Consider the following 27189-nt stretch of genomic DNA (forward strand, 5'->3'; position numbering starts at 1 on the left):
GTTCCTTTTTTTTAAGACAAAATACTAAGGATGCACCGAATTCACTATTTTGGATTTGGCCAAACCCCCGAATCGTTGGTGATTCGGGCGAATACCGAATCCGCATATGCAAATTAGGGGCTGGAAGGGGAAAATATTTTTTACTTCCTTGTTTTGTGACAAAAAGTCATGCAATTTCCCTTACTGTCCCTAATTTGCATATGCAAATTCCGATTTGGGCGGGTCAGAAGGATTTGGCCAAATCCAAATCCTGCTGAAAGAGGCTGAATCCCGAACCGAAACCTTGTCGAACCACTAACCGAATCCTGGTCGAATCCCGATCCGAATCCTTGTCGAAACCCTGAACCAAATCCTGGTTGAACCCCTAACCGAATCCTGGTCGAATCCCGATCCGAATCCTTTATTCAGTGCATCCCTACAAAATACTCGAGACAAAACTCCATTTGCTATAGGACTGTTCTGAGCCATATAGTTTGCTGCAGTGACCAATAAAACGTACCAATTTCTCGGCAGTTTTCAACCTCACTATTAAAAAGGTCAGTTATTCTGTCTAAGACTCATAAACTACTGATAATTAATAGCACTTAAAGGTTCAAGTCTTCACGGCTGCCCCTTCACCTCCCATAAAATGAAATGTCATTTCTATAGAGAGGCTTTCATTTACTGAAGGTCTTCTGCTCATAAACCACAGGAGTATTTCAAAGCACATAAAATACAGACGTGCCTCTACTGTGAATTATTCAATAAATGCAGTGAAAGGTGCTAATGATCTGCTACTGTGACAGTGATTGGTTAAATGAACCACATTTTCAAGATTACTTGGAACTCTCTGAACCTTCTGTTGAACAGAGACACTGAAATTCAGCTGATAAATGCTCACGTCTGCCACCCATATATTCACATGCAGTATTTATATGCATTTATTTCCGAGGGACTTCCTATCATTGCTCAATAGTCGGGAAACCCTGACCCGCACCCGACCCTAACCCACCCTGCTAATACCCGCGCCTGCTTCCGGGGGTCCCACGCCGCTGATGATATCACAATGTCACAAAAGGGGCGGGGCGAGCAGACGCAACACTATAAAACCGGAACCCGGAAGTCGGATGCCGGCATTTGAAGGTGGCGGGGAGAGCAGGAAAAGAGCTCAACCCGCACGCGAGGAACAATGCGAGTTCGACCCGAGCCCGCCTGTATCAGGGCGGCCCACACATCACTACTGTTCAAGTAGCTGTAGTATCCTGAAGTCAGGATCAGATAATAGATATTAATGGAAGATGTAGGAGTAAGATCCTAGTATATATACTTATGGAATCCGTTATCAGGATAACCGTTATCCAGAAAGCTCAGAATTACGGAAAGGCTGTCTTCCAGAGACTTCGTTTTATCCAAATTTTTTAAAAAATATTTCTCCTTTTTCTCTGTAATAATAAAACAGTACCTTGTACAGAAATGGGACCCGTTATCCTGAATGGTAGGGACCTGTGGCTTTCTGGATAACGGATCTTTCCGTAATTTGGATCTTCATATATTGTCTACTAGAAAATCATTAAATAAACCCAAATAGGCTGGTCTTGCTTCAAATAAGGATTTATTATATCATAGTTTGAGTCATGTAAAATGCTCTGTTTTATTACTACAGAGAAAAAGGAAATCGTTTTTAAACATTTGGATAACATGGAGTCAATGGGAGACGGCCGTAATTCAGAGCTTTCTGGATAACAGGATTCCGGATGATGGATCTCAGGCCTGTACTTAATATAAACTAAGATATAATTAATCCTTATTGGAAGCAAAACCAGCCTATTGGGTTTATTTAATGTTTACATGATGTTCTAGTAGATTTAAGTTAAGGCATGAAGATCTAAATTACAGAAATATCCGTTTTTGGAACACCCTAGGTCCCCAGCATTCTGGATAACAGGTCCCATACCTGTACATACTATAAGGCAACATACGAATGGATCCAGAGCTGGGCATATACAATGAAATCCCAGAACAGATCTATTATCTGCAGCCCCCCTGCTATATGTATTAGTGAAGACGTCAGTCGTGCAATGTAGACATCTTACTTGGGATATTCCATCTCGTTCTGTCCTGAGTTATTCCTTAGTAGATCTCCGTCTCCCTATTTTAACAAAAGTGCAGCTGAATAATAAACAAGGAGAAAATACAGAGATCAAAAAAAGGCAATGAATATTTTGGCATACTGTATATTAAAGTCTAGGTAGAGATAAAGAATGAACTTGCTGCAGGGACGATTAAACAATGACATTGAAAGTCCCCATAAGATGGAACGCACTCAGCCGGGAGGAAGAACTATCATCTGCTCTCCAGTTTCTTTCCTTCCAGCACCATCTGGATTTCTTTGGCATCCAACGTTTCGTACATCAGTAGAGCTTCTGCCAAGTTTTTATGCTCCTTAGCGTGGGTCTTCAAGATGTTCTTAGCACGTTCATAGGACTCCTGGAGAATGATATGGGGACCAGTAAAATAGTAAGAACAATAACATTTCCGTAATTATTGAACGATGTGGAAGTCATTTTGAGAGGAGTGGCTAATATGGCCTTAGTCAGAACAATATGGACTCTACAGACTGACACAAATACCTTCCTTCTACTACCTCTTTACCACCCCTCATTACCTTATCCTCTTAACAAGGGGTCCTCAACTTTTTTTGGCCAGGGGACCGGTGGACCAGGGGAGTGGGTCGGCTTCCAATTCTGGAGCGCCAGCGTTCAATTTGGTGGCCCAGTTGAAGACTGTCCGCAGTCCAATGGTTGGGGACCCCTGCTTTAAGCCAGTCGATGTATTCAGTCCAAGCCCCCCTTAGTTCATATGTTTAGAAATATTTGCTGCTCCAGATATTCTTTGAATTCTGGCTGATGCTGCAAAGTTTTCATTTATGTTTTCACCCTAACTGACCTTAAAACTTGGCTTCCAAGGCTATCTGTGATAAACAGGCATTGCCCAATATTTGTCCAAACAGGCCTACGCTCAGATTTGGGGAGATTAGTCGCCTGGCGATAAATCGCCTCTTCTTCGGGGCGACTAATCTCACCGAACTGCCTCCCGCCGGCTAGAATGCAAAATCGCAGACGGGATGGCACTTGGAGCACTTCGTTTTCAGAAGTCGCCCGAAGTTTCCTCATGAGGCAACTTCGGGCGACTGATTTTATCTGGTCCTGTGGATCCGTCTGAGTGCCGGTCGGTCCTGTCTCTTCTACATATCCTGTGACATCACTTCCTGCCTGAGTCTCTCCCAATTATAGCTCTGGGCTCAGATTACGGCAGGGAGGAGAGAAAGAAACTGAGCATGCTCAAGCCCAAGCCCTGGAGGTCTGAGCTGAAAACAGGGAGTCTGATACAGAAGTCCATGTGTACACAATAGAAGGAAAGCAATTTGATCAATTTTGTTTGCAAGTAACCACTCCTATTTATCCCAATAAGCTTAGTAAGAGTGATTTAATGGGATGACTAAATACCAAGAAGTCCAAAGAGTTGGGAACATGTCACACTCTAAGGCAGGGGTCCCCATCTTTTTTTACCCGTGAGCCACATTCAAATGTAAAAAGAGTTGGGGAGCAACATAAACATGAAAAAGTCCCTTGAGGTGCCAAATAAGGGCTGTTTGGCTATTTGGTAGCCCCTATGTGGACTGGCAGCCTATAGGAGGTTCTACTTGGCACTATACTTAGTTTTTATGCAATTAAAACTTGCCTCCAAGCCTCGAATTCAAAAATAAGCCCCTGCTTTGAGGACACAGAGCAACATCTAAGGGGTTGGAGAGCAACATGTTACTCATGAGTCACTGATCACTGCTCTAAGGTAACTACTGACATAGCTGCTATGCACAGACATAATGCTGGTATAGTTTATATAAAGCGACTGTGATCATCTGCAGATAACATGTACATATAGCAATAAGCTGCATATAAATGAGTAACTGTATATAATAATTTGCAACAGTAGTCTGCATGCCAGTGCCTACCTTTAGAAGTGATCTGACTTCTTGCTCTATAGCAGCTTGTGTTTCAGGACTCAGTTTCCCAGTATCAGAGTAAGTCATCACCCCCAGCTGTGAAGAAAAACAAGGAGTCTGTAGGTAGCAATTTTAAACATGCTGTGCAGATCTGTAACTAGCTCAGGGATTGTTTGCACTATGATCTAACAGGCTACATATTGCCTACTTTACATCTATCATTAGTAATCAAATAATAGCCTTATGCATATTGTCTACCAAATAAATTTAAAGGGGATCTATTGCAAAAATGAAAATGTAATATAAGCTTCATTATATTGAAACTTTCTAAATACAACCAATTAAATATGAAATATCTGAAATAATCAAGTTCATCTTTACTATCCCTCTCTCGGCATCTGTTTCTCTTCATTCTGTCTTCTTGTAACAGTTGAGTGTCAGATATTCATGGACATGATGCTGATAGAGGAATAGTGAATTTAAACTTGATTATTTCAGAAACAATGCAGAATTTTATAATTACATTTAGAAAGTTTCTTATTTCGGTATGATTAAGCTTATGTAAAATATTCATTTTCGTGATATTTCCCCTTTTGGTTCAGGTTTACATGCAACCTGGGTGAGAGTACATATTTGGGTGCACCTCTAGAACTACTTTGCCTGGCCAATCAGACTGTACAATGCAGCTTTAACTCTACAATATATTTCCTATATGGCAAATCAAATGTGCAAGTAACAGCTATTTTTTTTTTTTTTTTAAATCTAAAAATGAAGTAAACGTTTTCTTTACCTTTTCACTCATTCCAAATCTAGTCACCATCATCTTAGCTATTGTTGTAGCGCTGTCAAAATCACTAGATGCACCTTGTAACAAAAAAAGCCATTAAAAGCAATTCCATGCGGGCGATAAAATGGTAAAAAACATACATTTAAAATGTGACTTTTAAGGGCTACCTGTGGTTATTTGGTCAGTGCCAAAAATGATTTCTTCTGCCACTCTTCCACCCATGCTTACATCCATCTGAGCAAGAAGCTGAGATCTGGTCTCACTCCAGCGATCGTTCTCGGGCAGTAGAGACACCTACAAGGACATGAATGAGTTGATTGAAGTTGAAGACAGATTAATTTGCAAACAAGGTGGTAGCACTGCTGCATGGTGGCAAAGAGCATATGTATACCCAGTGGGAAGATCACCTTAAAGGAAAACTATACCGCCCGAACAATGTAGGTCTCTATAAAACTATAAAACAGCTCATAAGTAAAACCCTGCTTCATGTAAATAAACCATTTACATAATAATGAACTTTTTTAGTGGTATGTGCGCCATTGGGTAATCCTAAATAGAAAATTGCCATTTTAAAAAAATAAGGGCCGTCCCCTGGGATCGTAGGACTCACAGTGCACACAAACATACCATACATGTTAGGTCACATGAGCCAATTAAAAGACAGAGTTGTGTCTTTTGCTTCAACACTTCTTCCTGTTACAGTTAGAGCAGCAGTATTTCTGGTCAGGTGATCTCTGAGACAGCACACAGACCATCACAAAATGGTAGTTCAAGGCAAGAGATGTAAAAGAACAATATTTAATTAAATATATATTCCAATTTGGCATATGTTGCTTAAATATTTATTTTGGGGTAAAGTTTTCCTTTAAAGGGAATCTCAGTCCACCCAATATTTTTATAGACACTGTATCACACTCTCTCTCCACTGTGTCCTTGTACTTATTCCTTTTTAATTATGATTACTGCCCGAATGTATAGTAAATGGAACCCCATTCACCCAATAACTATTTATACCAAGCTATTCAGTTGCAGACCAACTGCATGCACTCTAAAACTTACCTTTAATGCCATCCTCTCTTTAAGATGCAAACAGATGATAATTCAAAGAAATGACACTTACATGTCCAAGTGTAGGACCTCTTGGCATGATTGTCGCTTTATTGATGGGCATCGCATCTTTTGTGTAGTATGCAATAACTGCATGGCCAGACTCATGGTAGGCAGTGATTGTCTTGTTTCTGCGGTCTATTTCTACACTTCTTCTCTCAGGTCCTAAATAGTGCAAGGGAACATTTTAACCTGGAAAATGCAATCGTACTTTTACAGGTCAAAAAAAATGAAACTTGGGGTAGGACTCCACGAGCGATTTCATCGCGACCCGACGCGCTGCGACAGAACTCATGCGACTAAAATAAGGTAAGAGATAGAATTGTCGCAGCGTTGATCTGACGCGATCCGACAGTCGTGTAAGCAAAGATGACATTTATATGTGCTGACACTACTTTTTATTCAATAAACTTGCCTGAATTAAAAAAAAAAAAAAAAACACCCTTCATCTTGGTCCAAAAAGTAGTCTAAGGGGTATGGAGAAATAGCTACACTTGTTAAATGGGCTGAAATAAAAGGGATTCTCATGAGGATGTTCTATTGCAATCTAAAACTTTTTTTGTTCAACTGACCCATAATTATTTTGTCCTTGGCGAAATCTAGCTCCTTCATAGTCACCATATCTTTTCCATCGACTGCAGCCTTCAGCGCAGCCTGGTTGACCAAATTCTCCAGTTCTGCTCCTGAAAATCCTACTGTTCCGCGGGCAATAATCTCCGGGTCAATAGCTGTAGGGTTTATTTCAAAAACACATTTGAATGAACCATGCATCTGACAATAAAAAGGTTTTTTGTTCAACCCAATAAAGGCCAAGGTTCTGTACATGTGGCTTTTGGCAACTACTGCCATTCAGTTAAAGGAGAAGCAAACCCAAAAGTTAAAAAAAAAAAACCCTACTCCCTACCCTACATAGACCCTCGTCTCCCCAGCCTAAGTGTTACCCCAGGCAAATGCCCCTAATTTTTTACTTACCCCTCCATGCAGATTCAGGCATCGGAGTTCACGGGCGCCATCTTCAGCCACTTCGGTAATCTTCAGAATGAGACCGGCGCTTCAGCAATTTTCGTGAGTTTCGGCGCATGCGCAGTTATCGCGAAGCAGAAAATCAATCCAACTGCGCATGCGCCGCTGGTCTCATTCCGAAGATTACTGAAGAGAAGAAGATGGCGCCCGTGAACTCCGCTGGACAGAATCTGCATGGAGGGGTAAGTAAAGACTTACTGGCATTTGCCCAGGGTAACACTTAGGCTGGGGGAGTAGAGAGGGGGGTCTGTGTAGGGTAGGGGTTTTTTTTAACTTTTGGGTTTGCTTCTCTTTTTAAGAAGCACTGTAGGTCTCGTAGCACCTGCCAAATGGGGTCTTGCCAAATGACCCACAGCATTTCACTTTCAACTAAAGAAGAAACAATCCAGTGCAAGTAGCACCATTAAATAAGGGTCACACACAGCAGGAGATGACTACAGACCACCCTACCCCTCACAGGAAGTTCTCATGATCAGTGACAGACCCCCCCCCATAAGGACAATACCATCACTTGAAAGCTTTTTAACACAGACATCAGAATAAAATATATATTAAACTTACACACATCAAATTTGATTTTACTGAGGTACCACTTTAAGATTTCAGTCCGACCCTTCACATCTGGTCTGGGAACTGTGACCTGCATGTCAAACCGCCCAGGTCGCACCAATGCACTGCACAGGATGGCAAAATAATTCAGATAAAGAGAATTAGTTGCAGTGGAATGTAGGCTGCATTTTCTACATAATTGTTTAACTATTCATCACTTTAGGCTATATGATTGCTATGCAATGGGGTATACAAGTAGAATATCTCATTGAACATTTATATAAGGGTTAAAGGAACAGTTCAGTGCAACAATAAAAACTGGGTAAATAGACAGTATGTGCAAAATAAAAAATGTTTCTAATATAGATAGTTAGCCAAAAATGTAATGTATAAAGGCTGGAGTAAGCAGACGGATAACATAATAGCCAGAACCAAACTTCCTGCTTTGCAGCTCTGTAACTCTGCCTGGTAACCAATCAGTGGAAACCAAGAGAGCTGGATATTTAGAATACAGAATACCGACTTTATGGATTTATAGATTTTAAACGTTCAAAATCCATTAAACAGATGTGCATATACAGAATAAAAAAAAAAATAAGATGTAAATATCATGTACCTATTTAACCCCAGCAAAGTGCATACAAAAACTAATGGCTAATTTATATATATTTACATTGATGGAGGTGTCCACACTTACTTTAAATTGCTATATTTACCCACACCAATATGGGACTTAACCTCCAAATGCAAGTAGACAATGCTAGATAACCAATGGCCATACAAAAATATTTAGCTCCGCTCCCACATACCGCTAAATATTATACTACTCATTAATCTCACGGGATCAACCATCTGTCTCGCCACGGAATTAAGCACCCTACTGGCGACTCATACCACAGTTGCGATGGTACATCGCTATCCTCTTTACATGAACACTTATTCACGGATTTATCTAGATTGATGCTTTGTGTACTTGCCAAAAAATTCGTTACAACTGGAAACAATTGGTGGCTTCTATCAACAGCGTGCACGCAGTCTCTCTCATTGTATTGTATCTAATAGTGAGAATCAATAGGGATATTGGGATCCCCACCCCCCAAGCAGCGCTGCTTATTTTAAATGGTTTTAGTAATTTTGGCATGGTGATAATAAATATTGCTTTTTAATTTAACTACTTTTGTATGGCCATTGGTTATCTAGCATTGTCTACTTGCATTTGGAGGTTAAGTCCCATATTGGTGTGGGTAAATAAGATGTAAATATCTTTGCACATACTTATCCAAGGCTTCAGGGAAATTTGTTGCTCCAATGATGATAACACCTTCATTTGTTTTAAAGCTGTAGGAAGAGAAGAAAAAAGGAGTTCACTAAACGACCCACAACTCTTCTTAGGGGGTGGGGAAAAAATAGAATTTTTCCAAGTTTTTTCCCGCACTGGAATTATTTGGGAAAATGTATTGCTAAATGAGGGGAAATAACCTGTGCTGATTTGGTCTGAGCAGACTTCAGAAAAGAATGAGATGATGGAGAACTGCTGATATGTCACAGCTTAAGTATTAAGTGCTCCAAATGTTGCAGAACAATAACTTCAAGCATTCCTCAAAACGCTAATTTGGACTCTTTGAGTTCTAGTTTTTCAGCATCTGGAGCATAAAAACGTGCCTAATTCACTTCTTCAGAATTGTAGAGTTAGAGATTAAGACCCTGATAGGGAAATCGTGGACAGTAAAAGTTAATACAGGTATGAGATCGGTTATCACGAATGCTCGGGACCTAGGGTTTTCTTGATAAAGAATCTTTCTGAATTTGGATCTTCATACCTTAAGTCTACTAGAAAATCATGTAAACATTAAATAAGGTAGGGATGCACCGAATCCTCTATTTTGGATTCAGTCGAACCCCCGAATCCTTTGCAAAAGATTTGGCTGAATACCGAACCGAAACCTAATTTGCATATGCAAATTAGGGGGAAAAAGGGGAAAAAATTAAATCCTTGTTTTGTAACAAAACGTCATGCGATTTCCCTCCCGCCCCTAATTTGCATATGCAAATTCGGATTTGGTTCGGCCAGGCAGAAGGATTCGGCCGAATCCGAATCCTGCTGAAAAAAAAAAGCAGAATCCTGGCCGCATCCCGAACCGAATCCTGGATTCGGTGCATCCCTAAAATAAGGATAAAAGAAATTAATTAAATAAGGATTAATTATATCTTAGTTGGGATCAAGTACAAGCTACTGTTTTATTATTACAGAGAAAAGGGAAATCGATTTCAAAAATCTGGGTAATTTGGATAAAATGGAGTCTATGGAAGATGGCCTTTCTGTAATTCAAAGCTTTCTGGATAACGGGTTTCTGGATAACTGATTCCATACCTGTACCAGCAAATGAATAAAGGAGTGGCATTTCCCCTTTGCAGTTTAAAGTGGCTGCTACTAAATACTGTGGCAGCTAAAAGCTAGGTACGATGCAAACACATTCATAAATAAAGCGAGCGACCTCACCCATCCATTTCTGCAAGAAGCTGGTTAATGGTTTGTCTCGAGTAAGGGTGCATGGGGGATTCTATTCTCTTGCCCCCAACTGAATCCAGCTCATCAATAAAAATAACACAAGGTGCATTGGATTTTGCTTCTCCTAGATAAAATAATAATAACAATAATGAATGAATTATAAATATTTTATTAACATGTCACTGACATCTAAATAAACAAATGCTCTATAAGGCTACAAAACAAATGTACGGTTATTACTACTTTGTATTACTCTGTTTTCTATTCAAGCCCTCTCCTATTCTTATTCCAGCCTCTTATTCAAAGCACTGCATGGTTGCTAGGGTACTTTAGCCCACAGCAACCAGATTGCAGAAATTGCAAATTGGAGAGCTGCTGAATAAAAATTCTAAATAACTTAAAAACCACAAATATTAAAAAATGGAAAACCAGACGCAAATTATCTCAGAATTTCACTCTCTACATCATAAGGTGGTTTATTTCCAGCTTAATAAAGAACATGAGCGTGCAGGCGAGTGATATTTGATCACCATTTAGCTATTCTTCAATTAGACACCATGGAGAATTCCACGACAACACAAATAATAGGCATCTCCTAGCTACATTTATATATTCTGTAATATCAGATTTTGCAAAATAATCATCATGAGAAAATTAGGGATGCACTGAATCCACTATTTTGGATTTGGCCAAACCCCCAAATCCTTCGTGAAAGTTTCGGCCAAATACCGAACCGAATCCTAATTTGCATATGCATATTCAAACTAAAATTAAGGGTGGGAATGGGAAATCATTTTTTACATGTTTTGTGACAAAAAGTCACACAATATCCCTCCCACCTCTAATTTGCATATGCAAATTAGGATTCAGATTTGGTTTGGCTGGGCAGAATCCGAATCCTGCTGAAAAAGGCAGAATCCTGGCTGAATCCTGGATTCGGTGCATCCCTAGAAGAAATAAACAAGAAAATACAGCAAATACTCCAATGCTTTTGGCAATGACATGCAAATGACTTACTGAAGAGATTTCTAATGCGACTTGCTCCCACGCCAACAAACATCTCATCAAATTCAGAGCCAGACGCATAGTAGAAAGGAACATCAGCCTCTCCTGCAACAGCTCGTGCAAGCAGGGTCTTTCCAGTTCCTGGAGGTCCAACCAGAAGAACGCCTGGAAATATATTGGATTCCCACTTATACCAATAATATTAGCAAAGCAGTGTCGGACTGGGCTGGCGGGAAACCACAAAAAAACCCCCGGCCCTTTTGGGCCCCCGTCAGCCTAGACCCGGTCCTAGATTGGTCCCCAAAACAGGAAAAAAAAGTTGTGCAGCGCAGTGTCGCAGCTAGTGCATACGTGCGGTGCGCCTGACGTTTGCAAATGCGCGCAGTGGGCCTGTCATGCGTGCCGTGCGTCTGCCTGCACCCGACTTCTGGGTTCCTTTTATATTGTGCGCCGCCCCGCGGATAATGTCACAAAAGTGGCGGGGCGAGCAGGCGCAGTGTCTATAAAGGAAGAACCCGGAAGTCGGCAGCTGCGAAGAAGAGTGCGAAGTCAGTCCGAACCGCGGGTATCGGGCCGACCTGCACATCACTACTAACCATACCATTCATATTGTAGCAGTAACAAGGTAATATATGCATATACACACACACACTTCACTTACCACTTTATAAATAACTATTCATTTTATATATAATTATACTGCATATATTCTTTTACCCAAAGGGACAAACTCACCTTTGGGAAGTTTGCCTCCCAAAACTGTGAATTTCTGTGGATTTTTCAAAAATTCTACAACTTCCTGGAGTTCATGTTTAGCCTCTTCAACCTGTTCAGAGCAATAATCCACGCATGATAGTTATTGTTTTGTATCAAAGGATAAATATCTATAGTTGATCACATTTCATTGTATTTTAAGATGGCAAAAACCGAGACACTCCTATGTGAATCTCTGTGAGTTAGGGCAATGACAAATGAGATTAGTTGCCCTTTAGTTAGCAGGCGACTAATCTCCAAATGCTTCCCCATCAGCTAACATGTGGATCACCACAGGGGAAACATGAGGCACCATTACTTTCCAAAATAGTGTGATATTTCCTTGTGAGGAAGCAACTGGCAACTTTGCTCTGTTTATATGTTTCTCCAGCATCGTTACATGTTAGCTACTGGAGGAGATTAGTTGTGGGGTTACTAATCTGTTTCGCTTTGCCTAAAACAGACGTCACTGAACTTCATTTCAGCATATACCTGTGGGCAGGGTGAAATGACACAGACGAATCTCAGAACTACTGAAGCATATCTTGGACTTCTTTATATTAAAGAAAGATCTGTTGTAAAATACCTCTACATACCCCTTTAACATGTTCAAAAGTGACATTTTTCATGTGCACAGGATCAACTGAAGCATCAAGACCGGATGTTGTTCTGAAACGAACTGCAAACAAAAAGGACTATAGAATCATGATGGTTGACTGTGTGTAAAAAAAATATTCAGAGGAAAGTCCATACACCTGGCCATACTAACACAAAGCCTTTACCTGACAAAAACGGGGTCTTTGACAAGCCGTATATCCCGATCAGTAGAAGAACCAAAAGGAACAGCCGTGTCCTCCTCAGTGAATCTGTAAATTTCCACAAGAATAATTTTATATTTTTTAACTAGGGATGCACCAAATCCACTATTTTGGATTCGGCCGAACCCCCGAATCCTTTGTGAAAGATTCGCCCAAATACCGAACCTGCATATGGAAATTAGGGGTGGGAAAGGGAAAACATTTTTTACTTCCTTGTTTTGTGACAAAAAGTCACACAATTCCCCTCCCGCCCCTAGTTTGCATATGCAAATTAAGATTCGATTCGGCCAGATCTGAATGAATCCCGCTGAAAAAGGCAGAATCTCGAACCGAATCCTGGATTCTATGCATCCCTACTTTTAACACTATCTTTATCAATGAACAATTTAATTAAGGAAGAAAAAAAAAACGTGGTCTTTAACCTTTTTAGGTTGCAAATGCTTTCATGGACTGGAAATACACCCCACCTCTAAAACCCTACCTCCCTACCCTACATAGATCCCCCCCTTCCTCCCCCCCAGCCTAGCTGCTACCCTAGGTAAATACCCCAAACTTTTTTCATGGCAGCCATCTTTTTCTTCAGGTCTCCCTCCGGCGCTTCGGCAATTTCCTTGACTTTCGGCGCATGTGCAGTTGTTCGGGACCGGCAAACTGCTCCAGCTGCACATGCGCCGGCACTTACTTCCCAAAGATTACAGAAGAGAAGAAGATGGCGCCCGTGAACTCCGCTGGACAGAATCTGCACCGAGGGGTAAGTAAAAGGTTAGGGGCATTTACCCAGGGTAGCAGCTAGGCTGGGGGGGAGGAGTGAGGGGGGTCTATGTAGGGTAGGGTTTTTTTTATTAAAGGGTTGAATTCTCCTTTAAGGCTCCCCCATTACAGTCAAAATGAAACTGTGAAACAAAGTTCCATCCCGTGTAATGTGAATTGCCCACTATAGAAACTGGCTTCTAACCCCTGCAGAGTGAGTGCTGCACCAACCAAACACGGAGTCCGGACCTGTTTTGGCCAAGGTTGGACATATCTGCTTACCGTTTGTTCTCTGGGTGAGGGCTTGCGCTTTTAGGAAACCTTCAGCAAATCCTGTCTTAAATGTGTCCTCATGTCCATCTGGGATATTTTTATTCTTAACAAGTTTATCCAGGTTGTCCACATCTGGTAACCGATCCCTCATCAAAAACCCCTACAACAAATAGCCCAAAAGGATCAGTGATTAAAAGGAAAACTAAACCCCCCTAACAATGTAGGTCTCTATAAAAAGATATTGCATGAAACAGCTCATGTGTAAAACCCTGCTTTGTGTAAATAAACCATTTTCATAATAATATACTTTTTTAGTAGTATGTGCCATTGGGTAATCATAAATAGAAAATTTTAAAAAATAAGGGATTGCAGGATTCACGGTGAGGCCGCACGTAGACCATCGCAAAATGGTGGTTCAAGGCAAGAGATGTAAAAGGACAATACTTACTTAAATATATATTCCAGTTTGGTAAGATTCGTTAATATGCCACTTAATATGATATAAACTGTTGCTTAAGTATTCACTTTGGGGTTAAAGTTTTCCTTTAAACCTTACAGCCAGCCAAATATACATGCATTTAAAAAGACGTTATGTCTGAGCAGAGGGTGATCCTTTATGGATGGTCAGAATTACCGTAAGAGTGAAACTCTACTGCAAGCTAAAGGAACGAAATAGCTTCTGCTCTTATTACATCATTACCTTCATGAAGGACGGGGCAGTGTTTTCAATTTCAGAGGTTGACTGCAGGCGCTTTGTCTTTAGTTTCAGTGTCTTAAACCCACGAGACTGAATAAAAACTTAAAATGACAAAGTCAGCTTTTTAGTAAAAACATGAAAATTATCTCTATGGCCAAAGATTTTTTTTAAACATTTCAAGAACCAGTTACATCAAAAAAAATTTAAAAAAAAAATTGTTTGTATATAACAAAAAAAAAAAACACCAAGACATATTTCATTTTAAAATCACAAAGCCTTTATTTTTAAATAACTTACTGAAACTTCGCTTGCGCTCCGCTTCAGAAAAAGCATCAAGGCGACGATCTATCGTGCTTCGCTCGATTTCTCCTCCCTGCCTTCTATACCTTCTATAGGAGATACCCATGGAGGAGAAATCGAGCACAGCACGATGGATCGTCACCCTGTAGCTTTTTCTGAAGAGGAGCTTCGGTAAGTTATTTCTAAAAAATGACTTTGCGATTTTAAAATTAAATATGTCTTGGTGTTTTTTTTCGTTATATACAAACGAATTTTTTAAAAAAAACTTTTTGATGTTACTGGTCCTTTAACCTCTTTAAAGGAACATGAAAATATAATGTACTGTTGCTATGAATTGATAAAAGATGTGTTTGCTTTAGAAGGACTACTTAACCCTTTAAGTGCCACAGATCGTAGAATCTACGTTCTGTGGATCAAAGGACCAAAGTGCCACAGATCGTAGATTCTACGATCTCCAGCACTTCCGGGTTCCAGTGCGCAGCGGTTGCATTTAAAACCGCAAGCGCACGTTAGATGCTGGCAGAACCCCCTAGGCAACGAGCAAAACCGGTCATACTCACCGGTCTCCCCACCGATTGTCGCTGGAACCAATAGGAGCGCAGGGCGCACGCAGGGCGCATGGCTGTGACGCGCTCCTGCTGCCCAAATAAATCCAGCCCTCCTGACGCCTCCCCTTTCACTCCTACTGCGCACTTGTGTCTGTTGGAGCCCTCCTGCTGCCTTCCTGCGGTTCTCCTGCTGGTTTGGTCGCCTTGATTGCCTGCCTTGGATTCAGTGAGCTGAACTACAAACACCCTTACACCTTTTATTTTACTTGTTTCCTTCTAATCTCTCTAAATTTGGTTTTTTTTTTTTTGAATATTTTTTTCTTCTGTCTTTATCATTTAGCACACTTTTGTACACTCACACACTTACAGGCATCTTTGCCAAGCACACACTCACACACACTCACACACACACTCACACACACACTCACACACTTCTACACTTTTTCTTTCCCCTATACTTCTTTTCTTTTCTTTCTTTCTTTGCTTTCTTTAGTAGTTGGTTTTTTTTTTGCTAAAACTTTATTTCTACTCTTGTTCTATAATTATCTGCTTTATTTTATTGTATTTTTGCAGTTTTTTACCATTTTCATTGTTGCTTTGTGTTTTATATCTATTATATTGCATTTCACTTTTATTTGCTGTTTGGTGCCTTTACAGTGACGTTGGTGGATCAAGGTTTCTAACCACCAATTTCATTCCAATAGCTGTTATTTTTATTGTCTTAGCTGATTTTTATTATATTTTGTTGTTTTATTCTGCTTTGCCCTTTGCTGCTTGTTTAGTGCCCCCAAAAAAGTTTGCCTTTGCAGTGACGCTGGTTGGTCTAGGTTTCTGGCCCCGATTTCATTCCAATAGCTGTTGTTTTTGTGCTTTAGCTGATTTTTATTACATTTTGTTGTTTTATTCTGTTTTTCATTTGCATTGCCCTTTGCTACTTGTTTAGTGCCCCAAAAAAAGTTGTTTGCAGTGACGCTGGTTGGTTTAGGTTTCTGGCCCCCGATTTCATTCCAATAGCTGTTGGTTTTAGTGCTTTGGGTAATTTTATTCCAGACTGTTCCTTTGCCCTGTTTGCTTGTTTAGTGCCCCCAAAAGGTTCTTTTCGATTTTGGGCACGTGCAGTGTCTTGTCTGTAATCTATTCTGTAGATTTCTGGAAGGAGTTCAAGTTCTAGTTTTTTTTCTTATATTTTGTTGTTTTATTCTGCTTTGCCCTTTGCTGCTTGTTTAGTGCCCCCAAAAAAGTTTGCCTTTGCAGTGACGCTGGTTGGTCTAGGTTTCTGGCCCCTGATTTCATTCCAATAGCTGTTGGTTTTTATTGCTTTAGCTGATTTTTATTACATTTTGTTGTTTTATTCTGTTTTTCATTTGCATTGCCCTTTGCTACTTGTTTAGTGCCCCAAAAAAAGTTGTGTTTGCAGTGACGCTGGTTGATTTAGGTTTCTGGCCCCTGATTTCATTCCAATAGCTGTTGGTTTTAGTGCTTTGGGTGATTTTATTCCAGACTGTTCCTTTGCCCTGTTTGCTTGTTTAGTGCCCCCAAAAGGTTCTTTTCGATTTTGGGCACGTGCAGTGTCTTGTCTGTAATCTATTCTGTAGATTTCTGGAAGGAGTTCAAGTTCTAGTTTTTTTTTCTTCTTCTGATTGTTTGTATTAGCAGGGGTTAACTGTTGGTCAAATCTTGCTGCCTTCTTTTTTTTCTTCTTCTTGGTGTTTGTATTAGCAGGGGTTAACTGTTGGTCAGATCTTGCTGCCTTCTTTTTTTTTTTTATTCTTGTTGTTTATTTTAGCAGGGGTTAACTGTTGGTCAGATCTTGCTGCCTTCTTTTTTTTCCTTTTTCTTCTGGTTGTTTGTTTTAGCAGTGGTTAACTGTTGGTCAGATCTTGCTGCCTTCTTTTTTTTCCTTTTTCTTCTGGTTGTTTGTTTTAGCAGTGGTTAACTGTTGGTCAGATCTTGCTGCCTTTTTTTTTTTCCTCTGGTTGTTTGTATTAGCAGTTGGTCAAATCTTGCTGGATTGGATTTAGGAGCTTCTTGCTTTGCAGTTGTTACTAGTTTTGCAGTGGTCTGTATTTTTCTGGCACAATGGCCAAACGGTTTTATACCGCTGCAGAAGCGGCTAGGTATTGTGAGGACTCCAGCTCAGAGGAATTTAGCAATTCTGATTCGGAGTATGTCCCATCTGATGACTCTACTGATGAATCAGAGGTTTGGTGATAGCAGCACTATTAGCGCAGAGGCTAGTAGTGGCGGCACACTTACTGCTGAAGAAGTAGAAGAAGAGGGAGAGGCTGGTGGCAGTGTGCCAGATGCACCCATGGAGGTAGAAGAGGGTGAGGGTAGTGGTGATGCAGCAGTTGGAGCGCCTATGTGGGGGCCTCCCTGTAATTATGCCCCTGAAATTCCCCCATTCACTGCAGTCACGGGCGTCAAGGTGGACACCACTAACTTTGAAATCCTAGATTTCTTCAATCTTTTTATCACAGAGGCCATCCTACAGGACATGGTCCATTACACAAATTTATACGCTGAGCAGTATCTTGCCAGCCACCCTATACCAGGGTATTCAAGAGCCCAGGCGTGGTATCCCACTACTGTAAATGAAATCAAAAGATTCCTGGCGCTCACATTGGCAATGGGACTCGTAGAACGCAACACCTTAGCTTCATACTGGGATACCACTACAGTCCTTTCCATCCCTCTTTTTTCAGCCGTTATGCCAAGAAACCGTTATCAAATTTTACTGCGGTTTCTTCATTTTAACGACAATGCAGCGGCTGTTCCCCCTAATGAGCCCGGTTACGACAGGCTTTACAAATTGAGGCCCCTTATAGATAGCCTGTCTCAGCGCTTCACAGAGGTCTACTCCCCCTCCCAAAATATATGTGTGGACGAGTCCCTTTTGCTTTTCAAAGGGCGCCTAAAATTTCGCCAATACATCCCTAGTAAGGCGTGCTCGATATGGGATGAAATTTTTACAAACTCTGTGAAAGCAGCTCGGGCTATACTAGTTTTTCATGATCTACGAGGGAAAGGACACTAATTTGGACCCCCCCGGCTGTCCCCTTGACTTGACTGTCAGTGGTAAAATTGTCTGGGAGCTCATTACTCCACTGTTGGGCCAAGGTTACCACTTATACGTGGATAACTTTTACACAAGCATCCCCTTATTCAGAACCCTTTACTGGTTGGACACCCCAGCTTGTGGCACTGTTAGGCGTAACCGCAGAGGACTGCCCAAGGAACTGGTGGATAAGAAATTGAAACGTGGAGAAGTACATGCTCTAAGAAGCGATGAGCTCCTGGCATTAAAATTTGCAGACACCAAAAATGTTTTTATGCTTACTACTATCCACAATGAGAGTGTAGTTGTCCAACACAGAAGTGGTGATAGGCCCGCAAAATCAAAGCCACTCTGTTGTAAAGAATATAGTAAGCATATGGGTGGCGTCGATAAAACCGACCAAATCCAAACTTATTACGACGCCACCAGAAAAACCAGGGCCTGGTACAAAAAAGCCGCAATTTATATGATCCAAATGGCCCTTTATAATTCTTATGTCGTTTACAAAACGGCAGTACCAGGCCCAAAATTGAGTTTTTACAATTATCTGCTGCAGCTGCTCCCTGCCCTTTTGTTTGGTGATGTACAGGAGGTTCCAGAAATGCCTGGCAATGACAATGTTGCCCGAATGGTGGGTAAGCATTTCATTGCCCAAATTCCACCAACTCCTAATAAAAGATATGCCCAGAGAGCTTGTAAGGTTTGCCGTTCCAGGGGTGTTAGAAAAGATGTGCGGTATTTTTGTCCCAAGTGTCCTAGCAAGCCTGCTTTGTGTTTCCAACCCTGTTTTGAGGTGTACCACACTGTGGTACACTACGAGAGGGCTTGAATTCTGTGTTGTGTTGGTAGGTTAGGGCTCTCTGGGTTTGTTGGTGGTAAAAGGATTTAGTAAATCTGTATAGTAAACTTGGCATGCTCTAGGTTTTTATGCACATGCTAGCAGTAGCTGTTTAGGTGTGCTGGCAGAGTGATACTTTTCTTTTTTTTTTTTTTTTTGTGGAGTGGTTTTTCAGATTCAAGCCCCCCTATTGAGATCTAACATTTTGGCAGGTCCCTACTTCTCTTATAACTAGGTATAGATGTTGTTAATAAAAAAAAAAAAGTTTGACAAGGCAAACAATGACAGTTTTTTTTCTGTATAGTAGTGATCTTTGATTTTTTTATATAGGATTTGGCACTGGGTGAGCAGTGCAATGTAGCAGTAAAAACTTGTATGTAGGTTTGTTCTTAGTCTAAATCAAAAACCACACTAGCACACGAGACTTGTATCTGCAGGGCAAGCCCTTGCAAAGGTTTTTACTGCCGTGGTGCCACCGCAGTAAAAACCTTTGCTAGGGCTTGCCCTGCAGATACAAGACGTTACTAGGAGGCCACCGTATCCTCCATTCACTGTGCACCGAGCAAAGCTATATACCTGCACAACGGGTGTGCGAGTGTCTACTCCAATTGTTCTTAGTCTAGGCATTCAGCTTTTGTGTTGAGCAATGGTGTTTTAGACCAGTTGTGTTATGGATAGCACTTCTATTGCGCTGGTGGTAAATAGCAAAATGAGGTGCTGGTTGGCGAGAGGGCACACGATAGAACTTGTGGTGCGTGATGAATACGTGGGATGATGTGCATCTCTAATGCTGATGCTACAAGTCTTTTATTTTACTGGCACCTCAAAAGCTCGTCTATCAGCGCAGTTATCTATAGTTTTGTCTGTATTCTGAGCAACATTTGCATTTGTTTTTGTAGATTTAGGTATCTCTGGATTTGTGAGTATTTCAGCTGCTAATGCCCCAATCCTCATTGTTGCCACCTAAATTCCTAAACTTCTTAGGACACTTGCATAATTTATGGGCCAAATTTACTATGGTTTCTGTTGGAAAATGTATTTGTAAATGTGGTACAGATTTTGTCATTGGCGAAATAGTGTAGGAAGAAGCAAAGGAATTCGTATCGTAACACCACAGGACAGATGGAACTCAAAGACACTCCACTACAATATATCCGAATAGGTGAGTGAAATATATTTTGGGGTAGTAGCACCCAGATGCAGATCCATAAAGTGGTCCCAAAATTCCCTGGGAGATAAATCTTAACTTTGTATACTATCTTTTCCTTTACTTCAGACCAAAGCAGAGTTCTACAATGCAGAATGTGGCCAAAATTCTCCACGCAGTAAAGCATGAATGGCATCTCTGAATAGTTGAAGGTGTTTATTTTCAAGAAATCTTAGTTTTTGGGGGTTATTTCATCAGTAAGGGACAGTTTCAGATGATATATGGATACATGCACCTAAATTCACAGCACCAATATTACGCATTGTCCCTGTTTTGGGATGTTTGGTGGCTGTGTCTCTATGTTTATGCATACATATGGGGTATCATTTTATTCAGGGGGACTTGCAGATTGTTATTGAGCAGGTTTTTGTTAGTTACCATGGAAACTTAGGGGGAAATCTAAGTTTGTATATCTTTTTTTCCTTTATTTCAGACCAAGTCTCGGATTTCTACGAAGGACTGCGGCCACAATTCTCCGTGTAGAAAAGAATGGCGTCTTTGAATAGCTGAAGAAGTGTACTTTACGGTAATATATGGTTTGTGGGGGTTATTTCAGAGTTTAGGGGTGTTTAGACTGAAAAACCACAAGTAGTACACATAGAGCGCAGCCCCCAGATTTTCAACTGCAATTGCCCTTCTGCATTGCTCCTGTTTTGGGGTGTTTGGTGGCTGCGTCTCTATGTGTATCCATACATAGGGGGTATCGTTTCATTCAGGGGGACTTGCAGATTGTTATTGAGCAGGTTTTAGGTAGTTACCATGGATAGTTAGGGAGAAATCTAGCTTTGTATATCTGTTTTCCTTTATTTCAGACCAAGTCTCGGACTTCTACGAAGGACTGCGGCCACAATTCTCCGTGTAGAAAAGCAAGAATTGGCGTCTTTGAATAGCTGAAGAAGTGCACTTTACGGTAATATATAGTTTGTGGGGGTTATTTCAGAGTTTGGGGGTGTTTAGACTGAAAAACCACAAGTAGTACACATAGAGCGCAGCCCCCAGATTTTCAACTGCAATTGCCCTTCTGCATTGCTCCTGTTTTGGGGTGTTTGGTGGCTGCGTCTCTATGTGTATCCATACATAGGGGGTATCATTTCATTCAGGGGGACTTGCAGATTGTTATTGAGCAGGTTTTTGGTAGTTACCATGGATAGTTAGGGAGAAATCTAGCTTTGTATATCTGTTTTCCTTTATTTCAGACCAAGTCTCGGACTTCTACGAAGGACTGCGGCCACAATTCTCTGTGTAGAAAAGCAAGAATGGCGTCTTTGAATAGCTGAAGAAGTGCACTTTATGGTAATATATAGTTGTGGGGGTTATTTCAGAGTTTGGGGGTGTTTAGACTGAAAAACCACAAGTAGTACACATAGAGCGCAGCCCCCAGATTTTCAACTGCAATTGCCCTTCTGCATTGCTCCTGTTTTGGGGTGTTTGGTGGCTGCGTCTCTATGTGTATCCATACATAGGGGGTATCATTTCATTCAGGGGGACTTGCAGATTGTTATTGAGCAGGTTTTTGGTAGTTACCATGGATAGTTAGGGAGAAATCTAGCTTTGTATATCTGTTTTCCTTTATTTCAGACCAAGTCTCGGACTTCTACGAAGGACTGCGGCCACAATTCTCCGTGTAGAAAAGCAAGAATGGCGTCTTTGAATAGCTGAAGAAGTGCACTTTATGGTAATATATAGTTTGTGGGGTTATTTCAGAGTTTGGGGGTGTTTAGACTGAAAAACCACAAGTAGTACACATAGAGCGCAGCCCCCAGATTTTCAACTGCAATTGCCCTTCTGCATTGCTCCTGTTTTGGGGTGTTTGGTGGCTGCGTCTCTATGTGTATCCATACATAGGGGGTATCATTTCATTCAGGGGGACTTGCAGATTGTTATTGAGCAGGTTTTTGGTAGTTACCATGGATAGTTAGGGAGAAATCTAGCTTTGTATATCTGTTTTCCTTTATTTCAGACCAAGTCTCGGACTTCTACGAAGGACTGCGGCCACAATTCTCCGTGTAGAAAAGCAAGAATGGCGTCTTTGAATAGCTGAAGAAGTGCACTTTACGGTAATATATGGTTTGTGGGGGTTATTTCAGAGTTTGGGGGTGTTTAGACTGAAAAAACCGCAAGTAGTACACATAGAGCGCAGCCCCCAGATTTTCAACTGCAATTGCCCTTCTGCATTGCTTCCTGTTTTTGGGGTGTTTTGGTGGCTGCGTCTCTATGTGTATCCATACATAGGGGGTATCATTTCATTCAGGGGGACTTGCAGATTGTTATTGAGCAGGTTTTTGGTAGTTACCATGGATAGTTAGGGAGAAATCTAGCTTTGTATATCTTTTTTCCTTTATTTCAGACCAAGTCTCGGACTTCTACGAAGGACTGCGGCCCACAATTCTCCGTGTAGAAAAGCAAGAATGGCGTCTTGAATAGCTGAAGAAGTGCACTTTACGGTAATATATGGTTTGTGGGGTTATTTCAGAGTTTGGGGGTGTTTAGACTGAAAAACCGCAAGTAGTACACATAGAGCGCAGCCCCCAGATTTTCAACTGCAATTGCCCTTCTGCATTGCTCCTGTTTTGGGGTGTTTGGTGGCTGCGTCTCTATGTGTATCCATACATAGGGGGTATCATTTCATTCAGGGGGACTTGCAGATTGTTATTGAGCAGGTTTTTGGTAGTTACCATGGATAGTTAGGGAGAAATCTAGCTTTGTATATCTTTTTTCCTTTATTTCAGACCAAGTCTCGGACTTCTACGAAGGGACTGCGGCCACAATTCTCCGTGTAGAAAAGCAAGAATGGCGTCTTTGAATAGCTGAAGAAGTGCACTTTACGGTAATATATGGTTTGTTGGGGTTATTTCAGAGTTGGGGGTGTTTAGACTGAAAAACCACAAGTAGTACACATAGAGCGCAGCCCCCAGATTTTCAACTGCAATTGCCCTTCTGCATTGCTCCTGTTTTGGGGTGTTTGGTGGCTGCGTCTCTATGTGTATCCATACATAGGGGGTATCATTTCATTCAGGGGACTTGCAGATTGTTATTGAGCAGGTTTTTGGTAGTTACCATGGATAGTTAGGAGGAAATCTAGCTTTGTATATCTTTTTTCCTTTATTTCAGGCCAAGTCTCGGACTTCTACGAAGGACTGCGGCCACAATTCTCCGTGTAGAAAAGCGGAGAATGGCATCTTTGAATAGCTGAAGAAGTGTACTTTTCGGTAATGTATGGTTTGTGGGGGTTATTTCACATTTTGGGGGGTGTTTAGATGGAAAAACTGCAAGTAGTACACATAGAGCGCAGTCCCCAGATTTCAACTGCAATTGCCCTTCTGCATTGCTCCTGTTTTGGGGTGTTTGGTGGCTGCGTCTCTATGTGTATCCATACATAGGGGTATCATTTCATTCAGGGGGACTTGCAGATTGTTATTGAGCAGGTTTTTGGTAGTTACCATGGATAGTTAGGGAGAAATCTAGCTTTTGTATATCTTTTTTCCTTTATTTCAGGCCAAGTCTCGGACTTCTACGAAGGACTGCGGCCACAATTCTCCGTGTTAGAAAAGCGAGAATGGCATCTTTGAATAGCTGAAGAAGTGTACTTTTCGGTAATGTATGGTTTGTGGGGTTATTTCACATTTTGGGGGTGTTTAGATGGAAAAACTGCAAGTAGTACACATAGAGCGCAGTCCCCAGATTTTCAACTGCAATTGCCCTTATGCATTGCTCCTGCTTTGGGGTGTTTGGTGGCTGCGTCTCTATGTGTATCCATACATATGGGGTATTGTTTTATTCATGAGAAGTTTGTCTTTCAAATTGTCTGTGGTTTCAACATTTATAACCGTGTTGTTTTGTCAGATTTACATTTGATCCTGCGTCTAAGTTTACATTTTAGAAAAAAACTAAAAATGCAACAAAAAAGCTCTAAATTTCATGATGCGCTGGTAAAATGTATTTCAATTTTGAGTAAAAAATACAGCACCCCTACAAACCTGAAGGTCTGTTGTTTCTAAAAATACCAAACTTGAAGGGATAATTTAAATTTACATATAAGTTATGCTGCATCAACTGTTACATGTGCTTATCTACTTTGTTCTGGTGTAAAATTCTAGAAAATGCTGATTTAGTTTGGGGGTTACTCCTGGACAAAAAAAAGTGGGTTACTGATACATATTTGGTATCGTTGGACTTGGCAGGATCACGGCTTTTACAAACACAAAAAAAATGCTCGTAAAATCAACTTTTCTGTGGAAAAAAAACTCAAGATATACTCAATTTTTTAATAATTTTTTTTTTTTTTTTAGATATTTCACCCAAAATACACACTAAATCTCCAGAAAAGTTGCAAAATTACACTTGCATGTCAAAGTCCAATTTATAACGAAAAAAACAATATATAATTTTCCTAGTTTCATGGAGGTTTTCCTACAGAAAAACCTTGTTAAACTGAACAAGTACCAAATGCTTAAAAAACGTCTGGCATTTCGCGTACCAGAAATGTGAAATTCTGCTGGCACTTAAAGGGTTAAAGGGATACTGTCGTGGAAAAAATTTTTTTTTACAAAATGTATCAGTTAATAGTGCTACTACAGCAGAATCCTGCATTGAAATCCGTTTTTCAAAACAAGAAATGGATTTTTTTTATATCTAATTTTAAAATTTGCTATGGGGCTAGACATTTTGACATTTCCCAGCTGCCCTCAGGTCATGTGACTTGTGCTCTGATAAACTTCAGTCACTCTTTACTGCTGCACTGCAAGTTGGAGTGATGTCATTAGAGCCTTGTCTGCTGAGCCTGTCAATTGAACAATAGGCAGGAATCAAGATAAGCTCCCACTGACACCACTTCAGAAGGACTGAAATAAGATAGTCCTGCGATCACGTTTCAAAAATAAATATATATATTTCACTTATAACAAGCTCATTGAGCTTGTTATAAGTGAAATGTGACCATGGATAATAGTTACATCCTCAATGATTCTGCAACATAGTAACCCTTAAAACCATTGTAACAGGGTACAAAAAGTAATTCTAACCTGGGATATAGATATGGGTTACATTGTGTTTTGTTTTTAACCTGGTTTTAACTTTACCTATGAGTTGTTGGGCTAAATGAATGACATAAGTGATAATGATAATAAATACATTAATGGTTTAATATGTATATAGTGGGATTTCACATATGAATATTAATTATCCCGTTATGTTAATCATGACATGACATCAACATTGTAGTTTCCCGCCAATTTATGTATATATTGCTTTCCTGTATGTGACCAATACACTTTGAGAAAGGCCTCGGAGGAGGCCGAAACGTTAGGCTGTAAGCTTTGCAATAAAATCTTTTTTTACGCATAAGACCTGTGAGTGCGGATCCTTTGGATTTATATATATACATATATAATATATATATATATATATATATATATATATATATATATATATATATATATATATATATATATATATATATACACACACACACACACACAATTCATTTTGGGCACTGGGAAAAATATTTTATAATAGATAGTTTATTATATTTGTTTACACAAAAATGAAACACAGGAGAAACACAGGAGTACACTCCCAGGACTGATGACAGGGAATAGAAAAAAGGATAAAACAAGGACATACTTGAAAACGAGGAAAACTTAAGAGGAAGTCTAGGAAGGGTTAAAATAGCTCAGGAGAAAGGAGGCAGTAAGTAGTTAATGAAAAAAGAAGTATTGCAGGCAGGAAAGGAGCGCAGTGTGTGTGAGGTGGATAGCAGAGGGAACTCACAGCTCCTTTACCTCATCTAGTAACCAGTAAAACTAACTAGGAAGGCAGCAAGGAGAGAAAGTTCCCCTCTCCAAAGGGAAGCAGAGAACAAACTTACAGAATGGCAGGAGCTTTGATAGTGTCTGTGGGAGGAGGGGCTGCTAGTGCAGCTGTAGAGCAGAACGTAGGAAAGTAATTGCTTCCCTGCAAACCATGTGACCTCTCTCCTCCAAACATCACACGCATGGGCAGAGAGGGGAGGGGGAGTGTACAGCTGGATTCTCATGTCGTAGTGCGACCTGGCTTTTCATTACAGAGTGGCTGCCTCCAAGCACACAGGTAATGCTGTGCCTGCTGTTAGAGCAGCACAGGATGAATGTGTAATGAGCAGAAATGGAAGCCCCCATGACAAAATACAAACTAAAATAACTTATGCATGGATTTGTGGATTAACATTTTATTTGCCAGACAGTGTTTATGAATGTGTGTTTTTTATAAAAATGCAAAAAAAAAAAAAAAGTTTAAAATGACGACAGATTCCCTTTAAGGTATGGTACAGGTATGGGACCTGTTATCCAGAATGCTCGGGACCTGGGGTTTTTAGATAACGGATCTTTCCATAATTTGGGTCTTCATGCCTTAAGTCTACTAGAAATTCATTTAAAGATTAAATAAACCCAATAGGCTGGTTTTGCTTCCAATAAGAATTAATTATATCTTAGTTTGGATCAAGTACAAGCTTGTTTTATTATTACGGAGAAAATGGAAATAATTTTAAAAAATTTGGATTATTTGGATAAAATGGAGTCTATGGGAGACAGCCATTCAGTAATTTGGAGCTTTCTGGATATCGGGTTTCCGGATAAGGGATGCTATACCTGTATATATAAATAGGCTACTGTGTAGCAATGGGGGCAGCAATTCTAGCTAAAAAATGAGAAGAAGCACAGCCTACGTAGCAGATAACAGAGAAATGCTGTAATATAATACAACTGGATTGTACAGAATCTGTTACCTGCTATGCAACCTGTAACTTGAATGGCTGCCCCCATGGCTACAAAATAGCTTGTTTATATAAACTATAGTAGTGTTTCTGAACTGAACACACCATTTGTACAAGTGCAGGGAAATAGTTCATTATATTTTAATTACTTTAGAACAATTTAATTTAAAAAACTACTAAATTCAAATATAGCACCACTATGTAATTGTATTTGAGGTATCTACAATGTCATGT

General features: G+C 40.4%; 1 protein-coding gene across 2 annotated transcripts in view; it reads right to left on the bottom strand.

The window, feature by feature from the left end:
- Positions 1-1604: 1604 nt before the first annotated feature.
- yme1l1.S (YME1 like 1 ATPase S homeolog) overlaps positions 1605-27189 on the bottom strand; it is a 35852-nt gene continuing 10267 nt past the window's right edge. Inside the window, exons 5-20 of one of the 2 annotated variants that reach the window (XM_018269081.2) lie at positions 14257-14354; positions 13566-13716; positions 12498-12581; positions 12312-12394; positions 11698-11788; positions 10975-11127; positions 9949-10081; positions 8724-8786; positions 7461-7573; positions 6449-6604; positions 5890-6041; positions 4937-5063; positions 4773-4846; positions 3992-4078; positions 2303-2466; positions 1605-2148 (exon numbers count right to left, since the gene is read on the bottom strand). In XM_018269081.2, coding sequence (XP_018124570.1) covers positions 2323-2466; positions 3992-4078; positions 4773-4846; positions 4937-5063; positions 5890-6041; positions 6449-6604; positions 7461-7573; positions 8724-8786; positions 9949-10081; positions 10975-11127; positions 11698-11788; positions 12312-12394; positions 12498-12581; positions 13566-13716; positions 14257-14354 — 1709 coding nt within the window. In that variant the 3' untranslated portion in view covers positions 1605-2148; positions 2303-2322. Of the gene's footprint in view, positions 2149-2207; positions 2467-3991; positions 4079-4772; positions 4847-4936; positions 5064-5889; positions 6042-6448; positions 6605-7460; positions 7574-8723; positions 8787-9948; positions 10082-10974; positions 11128-11697; positions 11789-12311; positions 12395-12497; positions 12582-13565; positions 13717-14256; positions 14355-27189 lie in introns of those variants that run through there. The other variant, XM_018269080.2, reaches the window with a different exon arrangement.

This window comes from Xenopus laevis, chromosome 6S (assembly GCF_017654675.1).
Source record: "Xenopus laevis strain J_2021 chromosome 6S, Xenopus_laevis_v10.1, whole genome shotgun sequence".
In the NCBI taxonomy this organism is placed as follows: Eukaryota; Metazoa; Chordata; class Amphibia; order Anura; family Pipidae; genus Xenopus; species Xenopus laevis.